This window comes from Uloborus diversus, chromosome 2 (assembly GCF_026930045.1).
Source record: "Uloborus diversus isolate 005 chromosome 2, Udiv.v.3.1, whole genome shotgun sequence".
In the NCBI taxonomy this organism is placed as follows: domain Eukaryota; kingdom Metazoa; phylum Arthropoda; class Arachnida; order Araneae; family Uloboridae; genus Uloborus; species Uloborus diversus.
This window is the reverse complement of record NC_072732.1, coordinates 26,462,869-26,481,063: the sequence shown is the minus strand read 5'-3', so window position 1 is coordinate 26,481,063 and position 18,195 is coordinate 26,462,869. Positions and strand designations below refer to the sequence as shown.

General features: G+C 33.2%; 1 protein-coding gene across 1 annotated transcript; it reads left to right on the top strand.

The window, feature by feature from the left end:
* The first annotated feature begins 22 nt into the window (after positions 1-22).
* On the top strand, positions 23-9,321 carry LOC129216923 (60S ribosomal protein L15-like). Its single transcript, XM_054851140.1, has 4 exons — positions 23-115; positions 2,819-3,012; positions 4,272-4,408; positions 8,976-9,321. Exons 2-4 carry the CDS (start codon positions 2,841-2,843, stop codon positions 9,279-9,281), a joined length of 615 nt encoding a protein of 204 aa, XP_054707115.1. The 5' UTR covers positions 23-115; positions 2,819-2,840; the 3' UTR covers positions 9,282-9,321.
* The last annotated feature ends 8,874 nt before the right edge of the window (positions 9,322-18,195 follow it).

The following is an 18,195-nucleotide window of genomic DNA, read 5'->3' as shown; positions in this document are numbered from 1 at the left end:
TGGAACAATATGTGAAGGCTTTCAATAGTGGCTAATGAAAATCTTTCCCTGTGACTTTAACTACAGACATCAAAATTTGCTTCATGGGGTTGTTGTCATAGATTTCAATATCACGGTATAGTTCAATCTAAATAAATCTTTTAAATTTTATTATATTTATAATTTTTCAATTAATATTAATTAAGTATGTATACTATTTTGCTTTGAATTGCTTGTAGTTTTCACTTAAATTGAACATTTTGTTTACTGAGGAAGGGATAACATTAGTGTGTATGATCGTAAAAGCGTAATTTATTATTTTAGTTTATTTAGTATAGTTTATCTATCATTGCCTTTAATCTATGCATAAGAACTGTGTCGTTTTCCTAATGATTAATACAACATTCAGACTCGTGTAATATATTTATCTTCAAAGCACATACTAATAGCTATCTTAAAATTGTTTTAAGGTAGTCGCAAATTGTGCTACATTGATTTATTACAGGCAAATTGCTTACTACTGTAGGTTAGCTCTTGTAATAGTACAATTGTTATATTCCTCTCGTTACTCTCATTAGAAATCATTTCATTCCACAACTCCATTGTTCACAGCACATACTAATAGCTGTCTTGAAATTATTTTAAGCTAGTCGCAAATTGTGCTATATTGAATTATTACAGGCAAAATGCTTATCAAAGTTAGCTCTTGTAATAATACAAATGAAGAAATCCTTGTATTACTGCCATTTCACCTTGGTACATACAAAAATTGTTATATCATGTCACTTATAGTAATCCTTTGCCCTTGAATTATGCTCAAATTGGTTTTTTTCCGCCTTTAGTTTTTCAAAAGTTTGTATGCACACCTTCCTGACCTGTTTTGTGCTACAAAAAACTAATAATAAATGCAACAGAAACGCCTGTCAGTCCAATGGCTGTTTTCCTTTTATGTGTTCGGTTTACTTGAAAATTCGTTCTACGCTGGTTTTTGATAAAAAGTATCGAGACAAAATTGGCGTCTGTCGTTTAAGAACATCTCAAGAAAGCATGCTAATGATTCTGTATAAACTATTATTAGTTGACATTTTCCAGTTGAAATCTGAAGGCCATTAGTTTCCTACAAAATCCATAACAAGGAATATATTTTACAAGAAAAAATAAATACTAAATACAAATTGTGTAAGAATATACAATTTTCAAAAAACATTATTGTATATTCTTACTCTCCAGATTTTAGGCTGTCGTGTATTTGCAACATTTTGTCAAAAATATTTGCTGTTAAAATAACAATTAATTGTTTTATAATTACAAAATAAACCTTCTGATGTTGTAGCAAGTTGCAAATAACATGTATGGTATTGAAGACCCTTAAATTTTGAGTAGGGTCTGTCTGGGTAATTTTGGTATAAAAATGACCTACTTTGAACTTTCCAGTCCTGTAACAAATTTATATATGCATATTTTTTTCTTCTTTCAGCATGGCGAGTTTATGTAAGTGTGTTAATAAATCAAATGAGTGTTAAATAAATTATAATACATGTAATAGCATTTATAAAACAAGCACATCAGCTGTAAATTTTAAGATGTTTATCTGTAATGTGGAGGTTTATTGCCCATGATAAGTGCATTTATAAAATTAAAAAAAGTAGAAATAAAAAGTTTTTGAAGGTTAGTTTCAAAACATTAAAAATCATATATTTAAAAAAAAAGAAAAACTATTTGATCTGAATAAAAGAAATGTTGGCATGAAGTGAAATCTGTTCTTTCTATACACATACAAATGTGATGAGATCAGCAACACTCTATTAGGCTGTTCCCCTAGTCAATTTATTAGTCCCCAATGAAGATTTATGACCCTTTTAAAGCTATCTTCCCTCTTGCTTACAGGGTTCGTACGGGTCATGGAAATCCTGGAAAGTCATGGAAAAAAATTAACAGAATTTCAGACCTGGAAAAGTCATGGAATTTTTTTTCAAGTCGTGGAAAAATGTCCTGGACAAAGAGAAAGGAACAGTAGCTAAAGAAGCATTAGAAATCTTGAGTGATTTAACAGTATAGCACATAAAAGCTATTAAAAGTGGAAAACTGAACGTTTCAAAAATCAAATCTGAATTTTTAAATCTCATTGCATCCACTTCTGTCGCAGCCGCTTGCCAGTTTTTGCGATGTGATTTTACTAACTGGACATCACTTATTTTGATTTTTTTGTTATTTTTAACACTTCTTATATGTTTCATATTCTGTAGTAGCAAAATTTCACGTTCTTAGTTTCGCCACGCCCACTAAAAAAAAGCAATTCAATTGCATGCAAGTTCGATTCCATCACTCGTAAGGACTTTATTATTAAATTTATCAGAGTTTATCTTAATTTGTTGAATGTTTTAGAAAATAAAGATCTATAAGTTAGGCGATAGAATACAGAAAAAGAGGAATTCTAATGCTCTAAAACAGTAGTGCCCAACACACGGCACGCAAAACTAACTCATGTGACTTGTGACCCACTGCTACGTTCAATGTCTGGAATTACAAGTGTTCTGGAATTTCTGAACCTATTAATTTATATGCATTTGAAAATATGCAAATTTGTAAGCAAAACAAATATACTTTTGAAGCAGAAGATTGATTCATTACTGAATGTTTTTTTTCAAAAAAGATCTGGTTTAGAAACATAAATAGCCTCTTCCAGTACACTGTTCTGAGTACCCACAACCCTACTAAAGCAGTAATTTTTCTTAATGTGTATGACATTAAAACCTGCTCTTGGATAGAGAAGAATTTTTTTTTAAGTGCACATATAGTGATGTGTATATCATATTATTAATAATCAATGCTTTTATAGGTTCCATTTATAAATTCCAAAAATGGGAGCTTATAAATACATGCAAGAGTTGTGGCGTAAGAAACAGTCTGATGTAATGAAATTTCTTCTCAGAACAAGATGTTGGTATTACAGGCAATTAAATACAGTTCACAGAGCCCCTAGGCCCACACGTCCGGATAAAGCTCGAAGATTGGGCTATCGAGCTAAACAAGGTGAGATTTATTAGCTTGAAATTTTTGTTCTAGTTTATAAATAAATTGTAAAAATGTTCCTTTATATTTGACAGGCAGAGCCTGATTTACCCATAGGCCCATGAAATCTGACTTAGGGGGCACTAAAAAATGACTAACTATAGAAAAATTTACTAAAATATGGCTTTATTTATTTTTTGTTGGGGAGTTAGGCAATTCATAGCAGCGTGGCTTTAGCTATGTTTTGTCATGTGTACCCAGCCTGTTGCATATGCAATTAGAAAAAAGGTGTGCAGTTGCTGCTCTAATTCATTTGTGGCCCATAAGTACAAATAGGGAGACAATACCTTTTAATATGTTCAAGTAGTGTAAGTTGTGTTTTTCATATAATTCTGTAAAGAAATGCACCAAACATTCAGTTGTTCGGTTGCATATTCGGCTGTTCGATAATTGGTAAAAATGTTTAAAAGAACAAGTAAGAAAAAACTTTAAATTTTAAGGCACATTGCATTTGTTTTTATTTTTACACAGTACCATAAAAAAAACTATTGTGTTAAGTATTATAACATATATAAAGTCAATAATTAGGACTGAAAATAAACTGCTAATTTTTTACATAAATGCGCAGTTAAAAAAAGAAAAGCACTTGGAATTCAGCAATACTTTTAATTTTTGAAGTTTGACACCATATGAAATATTAAATATCATTTAATAACAACCTAATTAAAATTAACCATTGTAATCAAAGTTTATTAATCCATTGCACTAAGGAAAAAAAACTGCCTGGCGATGTTTGAATTTTGATCCTCAGTTTTGATGATGTTACAATTATTTCTCAGTTACTAAACAATTAACCTGGTAGAAAATCTCTCAAATAAATTGTATTTTTTAATGATATTTTTAGCAACTTGGGTTTGTATTTTCATGTAAGGAAAATGCGAGATTCTTTATTAAAGACATAACATGTTACCATGGTTATCAGGTATCCAATCAATATATATATAAAAAAAAAGTAATAATTATCCATTTATGCAGGGTTGCAGCAAAATATATCAAATTAGACATTGCTACATCAATTTTTTTGCTTTTGGAATTATTTATTTTTACTAATTATTCTTAATGCATATAAATTTACCATGCCAAATGTAAATAAATTTCCCAAAATATATTAATATTTTAAATTGACTTAATATTCAAATTTTTCTGTTGCCAGTTTTTAAACAGGTAATCAGCAGAATATGGGTATTCAATGCATCTCAAATTTTGTGCTTTTATTCTAGGGTATGTTGTGTATCGCATTCGAATTCGTCGTGGCGGTCGAAAGAAGCAAGTCCCAAAAGGTTGTACATATGGTAAACCCAAAAACCATGGTGTTAATCAGTTAAAACCAGTGAGAAGTCATCAATCTGTTGCAGAGGTATGTTTTTCTGAATGAATAAATTTTATGATACACACTATAGCAAGAATTTTAATGCAAATTCCTTGGAAAGTGATGCAACTTTGTGTAAATTCGTGAACTGATTACTTAAAAAACTGAAAGAGAAAGAACCACAAAAAATGCAGAAAAAAAAGGCAAAGATTGATATAAAAAATGCTTTTATGCCTTAATGATTAAAATAAATAAATATAAAGAAGGATCCTATCTCTATTCACTATTTAAATACATATTAACTAGAGATGTACCGAGTAGCACTTTCGCCGAGTACCGAGTACTCGGCCTTTTACTACTCGGCCGAGTTACCAAGTACCAATTATGTTTTATGAAGAACAACCGACACACATGTGATGAATTTTGAACTTATTGGAATAGTTGTATAGACCTCCTTGTCCATATAATAGTTTTTAACACTAAATTCCTGCTGAAATTTAATTACGCATTATATATAGACAATTTTGTTTGTGTCAAAAATTTTACAAAAAAATAATTTTTTAAATTAAAAATAAATAAATAAAAGGTATGATTAATCAAGTTGGAATTAAAACAAATTACAGTAAAATCCCTCTAATGCGGACACTAACAGGACAAATTTTTTTTCTGCAATACAGAGGTGTCCGCAGGACAGGGGTTTAATGTTATTTGCATTGGAACTGGGGAATTAAAAATTGTCCGTTAGGAGGGGTTTCACTGTATACCAATCAATTATAGTTCTAATCTGCCAAACAAAAATATTTTTAAAAGCAGATAAAACAAATGTGCAGGAACACTCCAGACACGTGTGTCCCCCCCCCCCCACCCCCCCCGTTACAAGGACCGTCTTTTTCAGTGCATAACATGTGAGCTAAAGAATGTAAAGACATTCAACAAAAAAATACGACTTTTATCGGATGCCTTTAAATCTACGAGCCCCCATTTTGTGCATTGAAAAAGGAATTCCTTGTAATGCCAAAACACGTGTCTGCAGAGTTCCTGCACTGTACTTTTAAGGTTGTTTTATTTATTAAGCAAAGGTATTTTTACAATTTTTATAACTAATTTTTGTTTGTAGCAAAAATCCATTTTTAATATAAAAATTCCATATTTTCTATACTTACATTTTTTGTGTAATTTTTAATAAGTTTTATTAACTTTGGGGACATTAAAATAAAGATTTATTCCATTGAAGCATTACAAACTTCATTATTCTCAAAATTTAAATTTGACTTATAAATTTTAATTGTAAATGATTGCAGAATATAATGCTTACTCTTTTTTTATAAATTTTAGTATCTGTCTTGGACAATATTCAATTTTTTGCAACTACTCGGTATTGGCCGAGTAGCTGATCAGAATTTGGCCAAGTACTGAGTAGTTACCGAGTACTCAGTACGTCTCTAATATTAACCAATCAATTCAGTTGTGATTATAGTAACTCATGCAGAGCTCGGGGAGTATTGCAAGTTCAATCAAAAGTCCATTGCGCTAAATTCTAAAAATAAGGTCTTCCTTAACTTTTATCTTGAGGTGGAATTCCTGATAACACCAATGTAAAAAGTCATTCAAGTACTTTAAATCCTCTATTTTTCGTTGCAGAATTTAAAAATAGGTAAAATTTTCATTGAAAAAGTTAAGAAAACTGAAACTTACATTATTATGATGTCCAAAATCTGTTACCTACTGGACAACAATACCTTAAGACCAATCATTAGATTTGCTATTTATTAATTTTTATAAATACCTGCTGTCCTTTTATGTTTGTACATGATGTTCTAAGTGTACATATGCAATAAAAACAAAATTGATGTCATATTTCAAAATTTTAGAAATTGCTCAGAATTAACTTTTTTGTTCCCATCTTTTGAGAACTAACTACCCCAACAAAGGATAAAAGTTAAAGTGCCATTCTTCAAGATCAGTTCAATTATTATACAGCTTACCTGTTCTGCATGCATGTGACCAGAATTTCTTTGAGGTCATTATTTTGCATTCCCAATGAAAGATCGTAGAAAAATTTCCTGTTAAATTCAAATGGGAACTTGAATTTGACACAAAGGCTGTTTTAGCCTTAAACTATTTCTCGTAATTCATTCCTTGCTAAACTTCCAAAGAAATTTTCCCCCAATTTGGCCTAGTACACTTTCAGGTGCAAGTCAGAACGGGTTGCTGTTCTGACTATAAGAAACTTTTTAAATGAAGTGAGCTTAATTTTATCCTAATTACTCTGAAATATGTACATTAAATGAAAGTTAATTAGTAAAAGTAATAAGAAAAATTTATTGTTTATTATTTTTAGATAAACAGTTACCCAGGCATAGGTTATAATCAAAAAGAAGAAGAAAAAGTTAAATAGCCAGTTTTACGAAAAGTTCGCTAAAATATGTTTGTATTTATTGAATCCACTACAAATTTCATTAGAAACAGTTTTTGATGGAATTGAAATTTTTAGATTTTCACTGAAGCATAGTAGATTTAGAAATAAAGAACTATCAGAGAAAAAGGAATCAGAACAGAAAATTGAAAACAACTTTGTTGTTTGTTCTAAAATTCATAAGTTTCTCCATTTGTTTTTGCACCTCTTAACCTCAACTGATTGACTTGTGAAGTTTGTAGTGACAATCACGGAGCTTTCTTTTTCGAAGGACTTTAATTTTGGGAATCAAATGGACCATCGTCAAACTAAATGTCCCACTATGTCTAAAAATAATTTTGATGTATAGAATTTTTTGATACATAGAAAGCTTTTCTATGAAATGAACATGGAGATTTTCTGAAAGTTTGATAAATAGAAAATTTTGATGTGTAGTAGAAGTTTGATATATACAGAGGTTCTACTGTATGATATTCTAAGAAAACGATATATTTTTATTTTTGCTCACTATCCTATTGAATAAGAAGAAATAAAAAGTTGGTTGAAAGAGTTAGTTCTATTGTTAGAAATATTTAAATTTTTGCTTCTTTTAATCCTAAATTTCCTCAAACGTACAGAAACTAGCAATTCCCTTCCTCCAAAGTTTAGTTTTAAATTGTAGAATAGCATTCAACATTCATGTAAAATGTCTTGGAACTTTGCTAAATTGTCCTTATAACTGATTCTACATACGAGTTTGTAAGCATGTACATGCAGACCCAAATTATCACACAGGCATACGGAGCTCCTTGCCACGGGCAAGGAGCTAGGAGCAAGAATTTTTCCATAATTTATGGAACTTTTTTCAGTTTTCTACTCTTTGAAGTACAGTGAAACTTCTCTGGAGCAACCACACTCGGTTCCTAAAAAAAAGTGGTCGTTATTGGAGGTTGGTCGCTCTTAGAGGTCATTTTCCAACATGCAAATATAACACCAACCAATAGCTGTTTTTTCTTCCTGCGGTGTATTAATCAAGAACATTATGATAAGAATGTATTTCAATAAAGAAACTTTTTTTTTTTTTCATTTTTTATATAAGACATACTTTTTACATTAATTTCCTTTCCGATCTTCCTTTCTTGTGTAAGTTGATAACTTCTACACATTTCTCGAGCGTGAGATAACTCGCTTTTTCAGAATTTTAACTGCGATGTATGATGATGAAATGCAGAATGCAACTTCACTGAAACCAACTCTTGAGCTATTCAAATGTGCTAAAAATAGCTTTTGTCCACTGTAATGAACTAGGAATGCTCCGTTCTACCCCCCCCCCCCCCTTTCCTGTAAGCAACCAAGAGATTCCAAGAAACAACCTTTTGAAGAAGTTCTATTCTAATCAGCCGCCCGCTTGACTTGCCTCGAGATGTGCATGTGCTACCTTAGCTTTACATTGGTTCAAAAACAAACGCCCTCCTTTTTGTGAAAATTTTGAGGTTCCGAACAAAAAAGGCAAGAAAGGAACAAGTTTGGACCCACTGGAGAATAGATTTTAATCCCTTGTTCTGGTTTCCTTCTATCTTCGTTAACATGAAAAACTGATCTGTGTACAAACAAAATGTTCTATTTCTTTTCTCTTGTCATTCTCTTTTTGAGTTTTCTCTAACAAAAATTCCTATATTTGTTAATGCTGAGGTTCACAATTTTCCGGTCGTTGTGAGAGGTTTCAATGGTCTTTCCCAGAGGTATTTTAACATTAGTCATATATGGGAAAAAATCGAACCTCAGATAAGTGGTTGTTAATGGAGGTGGTCGCTCATAGAAGTTTCACTGTATTACTTTTCGGATTTATGCTTCGTTTGGAAACTATGAAATTAATGTAATCTTTTTAACTGCCTAATATTTCATTTATTATTTTTCGAAATTTGACCCTCCACATTTATGACATATTTCAGATATTTTTTAGGAAAGAAAATGAAAAATTCTTTTCAAAAAATATATTTCTTTTTATTTCCCATTCATTATATTTATTCTTTAAAAACCCGATTACCAAACATTTTACTTTAACTGGCCTTTAAGTGGCTTTACTTTAACTGTAATTGATATTTTATTCAATATGTGTGCAAGATATAACATAGTATGCCTGTTACATGTTTCTTTCTTAATTTTTTTATATGTAGTTCTAAAATTTATTAATGAGTCGAATTTCTTTCTTCTACTTAGGAGCGAGTTGGTCGTAGGTGCAAAGCTTTGCGTGTTCTTAATTCATATTGGGTGGCTCAAGACTCCACTTACAAATTTTTCGAAGTTATTCTTGTAGACCCAGCTCACAATGCCATTCGTAACGACCCCAAAGCCAATTGGATATGCAATGCTGTTCATAAACATCGTGAATTGAGAGGATTGACTTCTGCTGGTAGGAAATCTCGTGGTCTCGGCAAAGGTCACAAGTATGCTAAAACTATTGGTGGATCTCGTCGTGCTTGCTGGAAGCGACGAAATACCCTGCAAATGCACCGAAAACGATAAGGCTCTGTATTGTGTTGAATAAATTCTTCTAGTGTTGAAATGGTTTGTTTTCTTTGAAGTTTTATTTCAACAGACATGTAACATATTCTCTACCATTTTGATATACAGTCAGCCCGGCTTTAACAAATATTAAGGGTTTCAATATGCTTACATATAGACCCTTGATTTTTAAGATATTAAACTATGGTTTGCCTTAAAACTTTTTCCAATAAAATCATTAGTTTGTTTTAAAAAATCCTGCAAACCCTGATTCCTTTGAGAAGGTAGCCAAGCCAAATGCTCGTTCTCCCAAGCTCTCTATAGTATGTTCCAATCTAAGTTGGCACTGAAGGGAAAGGTACGAGATGTGCTACTCCGCGACGAGAAGTAGTTCTAGTAAATTTGGAGGTTTAAACGGGTGTAAATTCATAAATGATGTGAAAAGAATAGAGACTGTATGTGGTTGAGACATATAGTTGAAGTTGTTGTGTGTTAAATATGCTTAATTTGTAAGAATTTGATTACGAAAGGAAAATCAAAGCGCCGTAACTCGACTTCTGTCTTGGCGAAGACTTGAGTTTTCAAGGTTAACCTTGGCGGGCTTCCTGTGGACTGGCAAACCCCCCAGAACTCGTTTCTCCCCACTTCGCATCGCCCAAGGAAAAACATCTGATTGTCATTATGACTCTTGAATGAACTCTCCACATTGTGGTCAAAGCGTTTTCCCTATTTCCGCCTGGTCTGTTTTCTCATTTATGCTTTTCATCGTTATTTTCAAGCAACTGAATACATTTTTAAAAACCGTTTTCGTGAGTAAGAAATAAAAAATGAAATGAAAATATTAGTTTTCAATTATTTACATGCTGAAATTACAAATACACCGGGATTTTTTTTTTCTTTGAATTTGAGATTTATTTACTTGGTAGTTTTAAATAGCTTTCGCTTCTTACATAATGAGCCCAAACTTCAAGAAAATTATTGTGAAAAAATGGAAGAAAGCCGAATTTTGTTTGAATGTAATGAATACTTGTGTACAAATCCTTGCTACGGCAAAAGTCTTTTTTTTTTTTTTTTTGGTTCGTTTGAAAAGTTTATGGAGGAAAAAAAATAAAATGCTCTCATGTATGTACAGATACACTATTACAAATTTACACCGATGAACTGCTGCATGAAGTTTTACTTTTCATTTTAAATTTGAAACATACACATCTCTCTCGAAATACGAAATTAATTCGCCCCACCCCCTCGAGGTTTAGAACCCCTCCTCAAATTAATTTTTTATAGGAAGTAAATTTACTCACTCCCAAAGTATACTTATAAAGTAGGATGCATTAACTATGCTAAGGTAAGTAAAATAATTTTTAATATATTCAGTTTCGGGGTTAGTCATATACTTTCACAGTCACGCAAAATTGAGTGCCATAACTTTTCTATTTGCACAAACCTCGATGCATTTTCGTTTATTATTTTTAACTTTTTTCATAAATAAGTTGAGCTTAAAATCGACCTTTTTTTTTTTGAAAAATTCAAAATTAATATCTTTTCTAAGCTCCGGAATGCAGTAATAGCTAATTGTTTCCATGAAGTTTCTAAGTTTTTTATTTGAATAGAATTTTTTTAAAAGGGCGATCTTTTTTTAATTTTTTTTAATCAAAACTGGAGATTTAATCTTTGATCTTTACCATTTTTACTAGAGTGCATAAAAGGAAAACGCTTATACAGGGTTGAAGTATATTATTTTAGACAATAAAACAACGTTGAATAAAACAACAAATTTGCCGAGAATTGCAGACACGTGTTTCGGGGTTTCAAGGAACACCCAGTTTTAATGTAGAAAAGTGAGCACAATCTTTTTTTTTTTTTTTTCGATGAAAAAGGGGCTCCTTGAAACCTCAAAACAGGTGTTTGTTGTTCTCTTTTTAACGATTTAACGCTGTTACATTTTCTTTTACTTTTCTGCACAAAGGTACTTCTTTGATTCATATACATATGTATAAAAAGACAGAATGACACCTTTTCCCAATTCCGAAGTAATGGTTGGCATGAATTATTTGTTAATTACTTTGTGACCGATAACTCTCCGCCGCTGTAAAATGAAATCCCATTCACAACCTTGCATTTGTGATAAAAATATGAAATTTTTTGTTGTTTCGTTCTTGGTAGTTTAAATTATTTTTTTTCCCTCGCCAAATTCGGCAAGTCGCGCTGCTGACTGGCACGCGCCCTACGCAGAGTAACCTCGTTTCTTGACAACGGCTGCAATTCGGCTCGCCTAGCTTTCCCTTCAGTGCCAACTTAATGTGAAACGAAGTATAGAAGGATCTGGCAGCCCTAGCCACTCCCTTCTTTATTCCTGTCAGCTCATTGGTTGACTACAGGGCTGTTTGCGATCCACTGGTCAAGAACGAGGAACTATGGAAAGAGTTCTGAAACACCACTTGTGTTTTGAATCACGTTATACAAATCGAGTCCGGGAGGGGGGGGGGATGCAAAAAAATAATTATTTTCAAATGGACAAGGAGTAATATACTGCTCAATTTTTGTGTACAAAAACCCAAATAAGAAAGGGGGAAAATACACCATTGTGTTACCTGACATTTATTTACACCAGAGCCAGACCCGTGTCCAGGATTTCATAAAGGGAGGGGTTTTTCAGGCCTGTCGCTTCAAAATATTTTGTTTTGAAGGGGAGGGGCAAAGCGTTTGATCGATACATTTTATCTAAAAAAACAACAAAATATGTACAAAAATGCTTAAATTCATCATGTTTGCAGGGATGTGCCAGTTGCGACAAACTGCTCCAAAAGACTGCTAAATGAACTTTTCTGCTCCAAAATCGGACAAACTTGCACCAAAAGTGCGATTTTGCATAATGAGGTTGTATTGTACATGTAAGGATCGTTATGAACCCCACTTCCCTGAAGGAAATTTCTGGTTGGGCAAGAAAACCTCAGTATTTATCCATTTTACTGCTTGTTTAGATTCAAACCTATTATCTGTTTACAGTGCAATATATTGCAACAAGTACTGAGAAAATTTCACAAACTCTTTTATAACATATGTTTTCAGGTTTTAATATTGTAAGATAATGCTTAGCAAACTAAATAGGAAGAGTTTTGATGCAGATGTAAATTACATTAACAAACGCAATTATTATGCATCTACAGAGCGGCAACAGTTATCGCTTTTTGTGAAACGTCCCAGATCAAAACCCCTTATGAGAAGCAATATTAAACAACGTATTGACAGCCCATTCAACTGTTCCTCCATCTCTGTTTTTCCAAAATATGATTTTAGTTGATTAAGAGAAGACAGTGTCGTAAGTTAACCGGGCAACTTCAAAGAGAATGCTTTTGAAAAAAAGTTCTGTACACAAATTTGAACATTAAAGCTAATTTTAAGTCAAATATGAACAAATCTTCATTTATTTATTTTATTTTTTCTCCAATGGGAGGGGTTTAACCCCTAAAACCCTCCCCTTGGACACGGCTCTGCCAGAGGCTTTGAGAGCTCATGTGCAGAAAGATGGATGTGACACCTCAAAAGCGTACGATGATTGTTACTCTTTAAAACAAAATAGAAACTGGATCCATATTTCAAAAGCAGAGAGAGAAATGTGGCCAAAAATCGAAATTTACACCAAGACATGACTCTTTTTAACCGACTTCAAAAAAGGAGGTTATGATTTCATATTACGGCTTTTTATGTGTGTTTTCGAATTATTCCAACACTACTGGACCGATTTGAAGAAAAATTTTGTTTGGAAGAATATACTTCCACCAAGTTTTCAAAGGAAGAAAAAATGTGAATGAAAAACTGCTTTCAATCATTTAATAATATTTTAAGCAGTTGCAAGATTTTTTAATTTATTTTCCTGGTTTCAGAAAAGTTTTATTCCTTTTTAAATAAATATGAATTAAACTAAACTTTCAGTCAAAATTTGTACCAAATTAGCTGTACAGAGGTGTGAAATTTATTAAGACTCAAGGAGCAAAAAACAGGAAAATCGAATATTCCTGCTTAAAAATAGTCTCTAGATCCTTTTTAAAAACCTAATTATGTTTTTAGTAATTAGTCGAAGTACTATATAGATTATTTCGATGCTAAATTTCCGGTTTGCTCTGAGTTTCCCCTCTATGGCAGCATCAAGTTTTATCTGATAACCTTCATCATTATGGTCGGTTCTGTTTCCAATGCTTTTTCTAAAGCTGTGAGTGGTGTTAAGTATTTTTTAGTTTTTGCATTAGGACCACAAAAATAGCAAGTTTATGAGTGATTTTGTTTTGCACAGTGGTTTCAAAGAGCAGTTTTACAGTACGTTTTCATGTTTTTCCCTTCGAACATTGGTTTTGGTGAATTTTGTGAAATTGGTAGGCTGCCTGATCTCTCACCACGCAAGAAAGAATTGGTTATGTGTATGTTACACCAAAATACCTTTTCACAAAAGGAACTTGTGAAAAAACTTACTATTTCTCCAAAAACTGTCGGCAGAATCAATGTTTCTGTCAAAGAAGACATACCAGTGGTCCCAAAGAAGTTGAGAAAATGCAAAAGGTCTCCAAGACTGGAAAGAAACATCTTTAGATGGTCAAGGCCAACAGCAGAGCAACTAGTAAAGACCTTGCTAACAGTCTGAAGCATATGGTGTGGAGGTGGACTCATCATTTGTCCAGCAAAGACTCATCACCAGTGGGGTGCCTGCTCGAAGGCCATGCAGGAAATACAAAATCACCCCAGATATGACAAAGAAAAGGACTTAGTGGTCTCTAAAAGATCCCTTGTACGTATTTGACCCAGTAAATCATTTGAACATCGTCAATTGGACTTTTTCTTCTGGGGGCATATCAAGAATTTAGTGTATGCAGAGAAAATTTAATGTTGGCCATCTCAGGAAAAGAATAATCAGTTGTGTGGCAACCGTCCTCCAGACATGCTGGACAGGACATACGAAGAGGTCAGGCCTGGCTCCTTGGGCGGCAGATTTTAGGGGGAACAAATTCCAAAGTTGAAACATTTTTTTCTTAGTGTGAATATCTGTTTCAGCGCTATTAGATTCACAGCGTTAATGCTTTAAAAAAAAAATTTAGAGTGCACCAGTGCTTGGATATTCAAGACAATATTAGCTACCAGTTTGTTTGGCACTCTTGGCTTCCTTAAGGGTTTTCCATCTCCAGCTCAGTCACTTTCCTATGCCGGGCTGATGAGTGCTAATAAGCATGAAACTGCAGTCCTCGGTTGGAAATGACTGAGCTAACGGTGTATTTCACGTATTTCTGCCTTAGCCCTGGCTATAGGGTGGTAACTTACTGAATATTCAAGACATAGTTCGGAATTTAACTAGAAATTCAATTTAATTTTAGAGGCAGCAAATTGAGGGTCCAAAAAGTTTTAAAAATATTAATATGTTTCAGTGCCATAAAATGCACTACTTTAATGCTAAAAAATATAATTTAAAGTGGGTACCAGTGCTTGGATATGCAAAACCCAGTTTGAAATTTAACTAGAAACTCACTTTAATTTCAAGCACTATTATTTTATTAATATATTTTATGTTATTATTATTATTCAATGGGGGGATGGCACTTATCAGTATGGCCTGGGGCCGCAAAACTACTAGAGCCGGCCCTGTAAGAGGTGGAACACCGTTACGATGTCTCCGTGCCACTAACAGAGCTCATATTGAACTTCATCAAATTGTTTTTAAAAAAACTTGAAAATATGACCTTTCCAATCATTTATATAAATTTTTTGCCTCAAAACCCCAGAGTTCTTCTATAGACCCCTTGTATATCATTACTATAATGCAATAACATAATATTCTTTTTTTAATTTATAATGGTAAAAGTACAGTATTGTGGCAATTAATTGGGAAATTTTATTTTTTCGCTTTATCACACGTAAGCGAATGAATAAGCACTCAAATTCAGCTCAGAGTTCAAGTGGCTTTTATTTTCAAACTAGTGGTTGTTTGTATGCATCAGGTAAGTTGCAGGCATATAAATTCTTCCGCCAAGTGGCTAGAGGTTGGCAGTGTTGGTTGTTGCTCGCTTGCTGTGGGAGTAATTAGAGTCATTTATATCAGTCCTGAAACACGTGCTAAAGTGATTGCTGTTAGAGAACACACTTCTAAAACGTTAGAGGAAATAGGCAAAATATGTGGAGTGAGCAAATCAATTGTCGGGAGGATAAGGCTGCGGTTTAAGACAACAGGAAATGTTGGAACCAACCGTATTGGAAAATAAACCGAAAAAGATCAACTTAGGCTCGTAACGACAAAAGTTTACATCGAATGAGTGTTATGAATCCTCGATTAACTAGTTTTGATCTGTTCAAGTCCATGGTGACAGCTGCTGTTGATTTTGCACCTTCAACAGTGAGATACAGGGTTTTAGAACGTGGGTAGAGAGTATGTTACGCCTCGTATGAAGAAAAAAAAGGTTAGAATGGGCACGGAAATATAAAATATGGACTGAGGAGGACTGGGAAAAGGTTTTATTTTCTGTGGTTTAGGGATTGAGGTCCAGGTTCGCGAGAAGGATCAAAGGAGAACCTTTTTGTCTGCACCACATTTATCAGGAACCCAAGTATCCACCCAAAAAGATGTTTTGGGGTTGTTTCTGCGTTTCAGGGACAGTTCCTGTAGTTGTTCCGTAGAAGGAATGATGAACATTGGCTAAGAATCGATATGGACCCAAAATGTGCTTCCAACCATGCCTAAACTTTGGCTGAACGGAGATTATGTTCTTCAATAAGACGTCGCACATTGAAGCAAATTTTTAATTTCTGCTCTAAAAACAAACTTACTGTACTGGGTTAGCCTGGAAACTCCCTATCGTTAAAAAACGTCTTCATAAATTTGACAGTACTACAATGGAAAACCTAATTTCGTCTGTTTTTCACATATGGTATAATGACGTTGGAAATAAAATTATATGTGCCAGTCTAGTACATTCTATGCCAAAACGTGTCTGTGATGTTCTTAAGTCTCGAGGATGTCATACTAATTATTAGTTTTAATTGTATTCATGAAAAACTTGAATAAAACTGATTTTTTTGAAAAAAGAAAAATGCATTTCTTAATTACCACAATACTGTATTAGTTATGTTGAACTTTTTATATAGATTTAAAATGCTTAATTGAAAAGTATAAGTTGGTCAGAAGAAAGGAAAATGTCTTGCGGCTGTACACTGATAAATGTATATTTTTATTTCTACTATATAATTTTGTGCAAATTGCTAATAAAAAAAATGAATGAAGCAGCTGATGCTTTTGTCAGTAATTCAATAAATATCGTTTAAGATACATAAATATTTACATAAATTTAATTTACATAAGGAAAGAAGCATTAATTTTAAATCTATAAATAATAATAATAATTTTTTAGAAAATAAACAGAGATTTGAGGATGCAGTTTCTATTGAAAGAGATTGAACATATAGGGTATATATCTGATATTTTCGAACCATGGTAACGTATATCGCCTCAGAGGATTTCTGAATAAATAGCACTAGAGTACATGGAAGCTAAAACCTTTACAAAGCTATACCTCATGTTAAACTTTGTTGCAGATGCGACTTATGTGCTTAGCACGGCAGCATACTTTACTGTATACGATTGGGAATACAATAATAGCAAATACATTCAATTTTCAGATTTTAATCATTATTCAGATTAATTTCCATCTTTATTATATTGGAGACTCTCAGCTGATTGAATTGTTAGAGCAATAGACAAATTTCGATTTATACAGGCACCAGAGGAGGTGGTCTGCATAACCAGGGAAACTGTTTTGAATGCGCCCAACTTGAATATGTACAGAGTCCCTGTTTAAACAGCAAGACCACTATTTTCCCATCGGTTAGTCATATATGGACCCTAGGTCCTGATATATTTCGTAAAATAATCTCCATTGAAACGAGAAATGAAAATGGTATTTTGTGACTTACACCACTTCACACTCAATACACCTTTTGGGGTGGAAACACAGCGGCAAACAAGGGTTTAAAATTATATGTGTACATTGAGTATGTTTCTTAAAATTGACCATTTTTGCAATTGGAAGTATGCATCTAGGACTAATGGTTGCGAAAAGAGATGTCTTGCAGGTTAAACGGGGAACATGCTGTATAGTGTCATTTCCTTGCTGCTTAAAATGTAGTTTTTCGGTGGTGAATCTGGAGAGAGAGAAGTTTCAGAAATTTTCCTTTTGTTTTCAGTATGAATCAGGTTATGCATTTTAATCCACTGTCCTGTATCCACCAAACAATGCACACTAAATGGTCCCTTTTTACTTCCTTTAAGAAAAAAGGAAGTATTGTATTTGCAAAAAAAATTTCACTCAAAAATCGACCTTAATTTCTATTTTACTCACCCCTGAATGAATATTGAGTTTTTTTTCCCCGACTCGACCACACGTGGATAAGTGCCCAAGAACGTATAGGCACGCGAAATATCCATAATGATGATTCCTGAGTTAATTACAACGAATTTTCTCGTGACGTCTGTATGTGCGGATGTGAGTATGTATGTTGCATAACTCAAAAACGGTAAGTCCTAGAAAGTTGAAATTTGGTACATAGACTCCTAATGGGGTCTTGTTGTGCACCTCCCCCTTTTGGTTGCATTTGGGTGTTTCTAAAGGGGTCTTTTGACCCTTTTGGGGGAGAAATCTTTGTTAATTTCGATGTAAACTCAAGTGGTGTAATAATTTGGCAATATATCGCCAATCTTTTGGTCGCCAAGTTTTCTCGCAAATTTGGCGATTTTTTTTAAAAATCTGTTTCAATTTGGCCACTGTTGGTGATATTTAGAGAGTAAACTATTGAATCACATTAAAATTGCCAGTAATGGGGAAATAACATTAAATTGGAGTAGAAGGAAGTCATGTGATGCACACATCAGCTTGTTTAATTTCATGTCCCCCAACTTTATTGG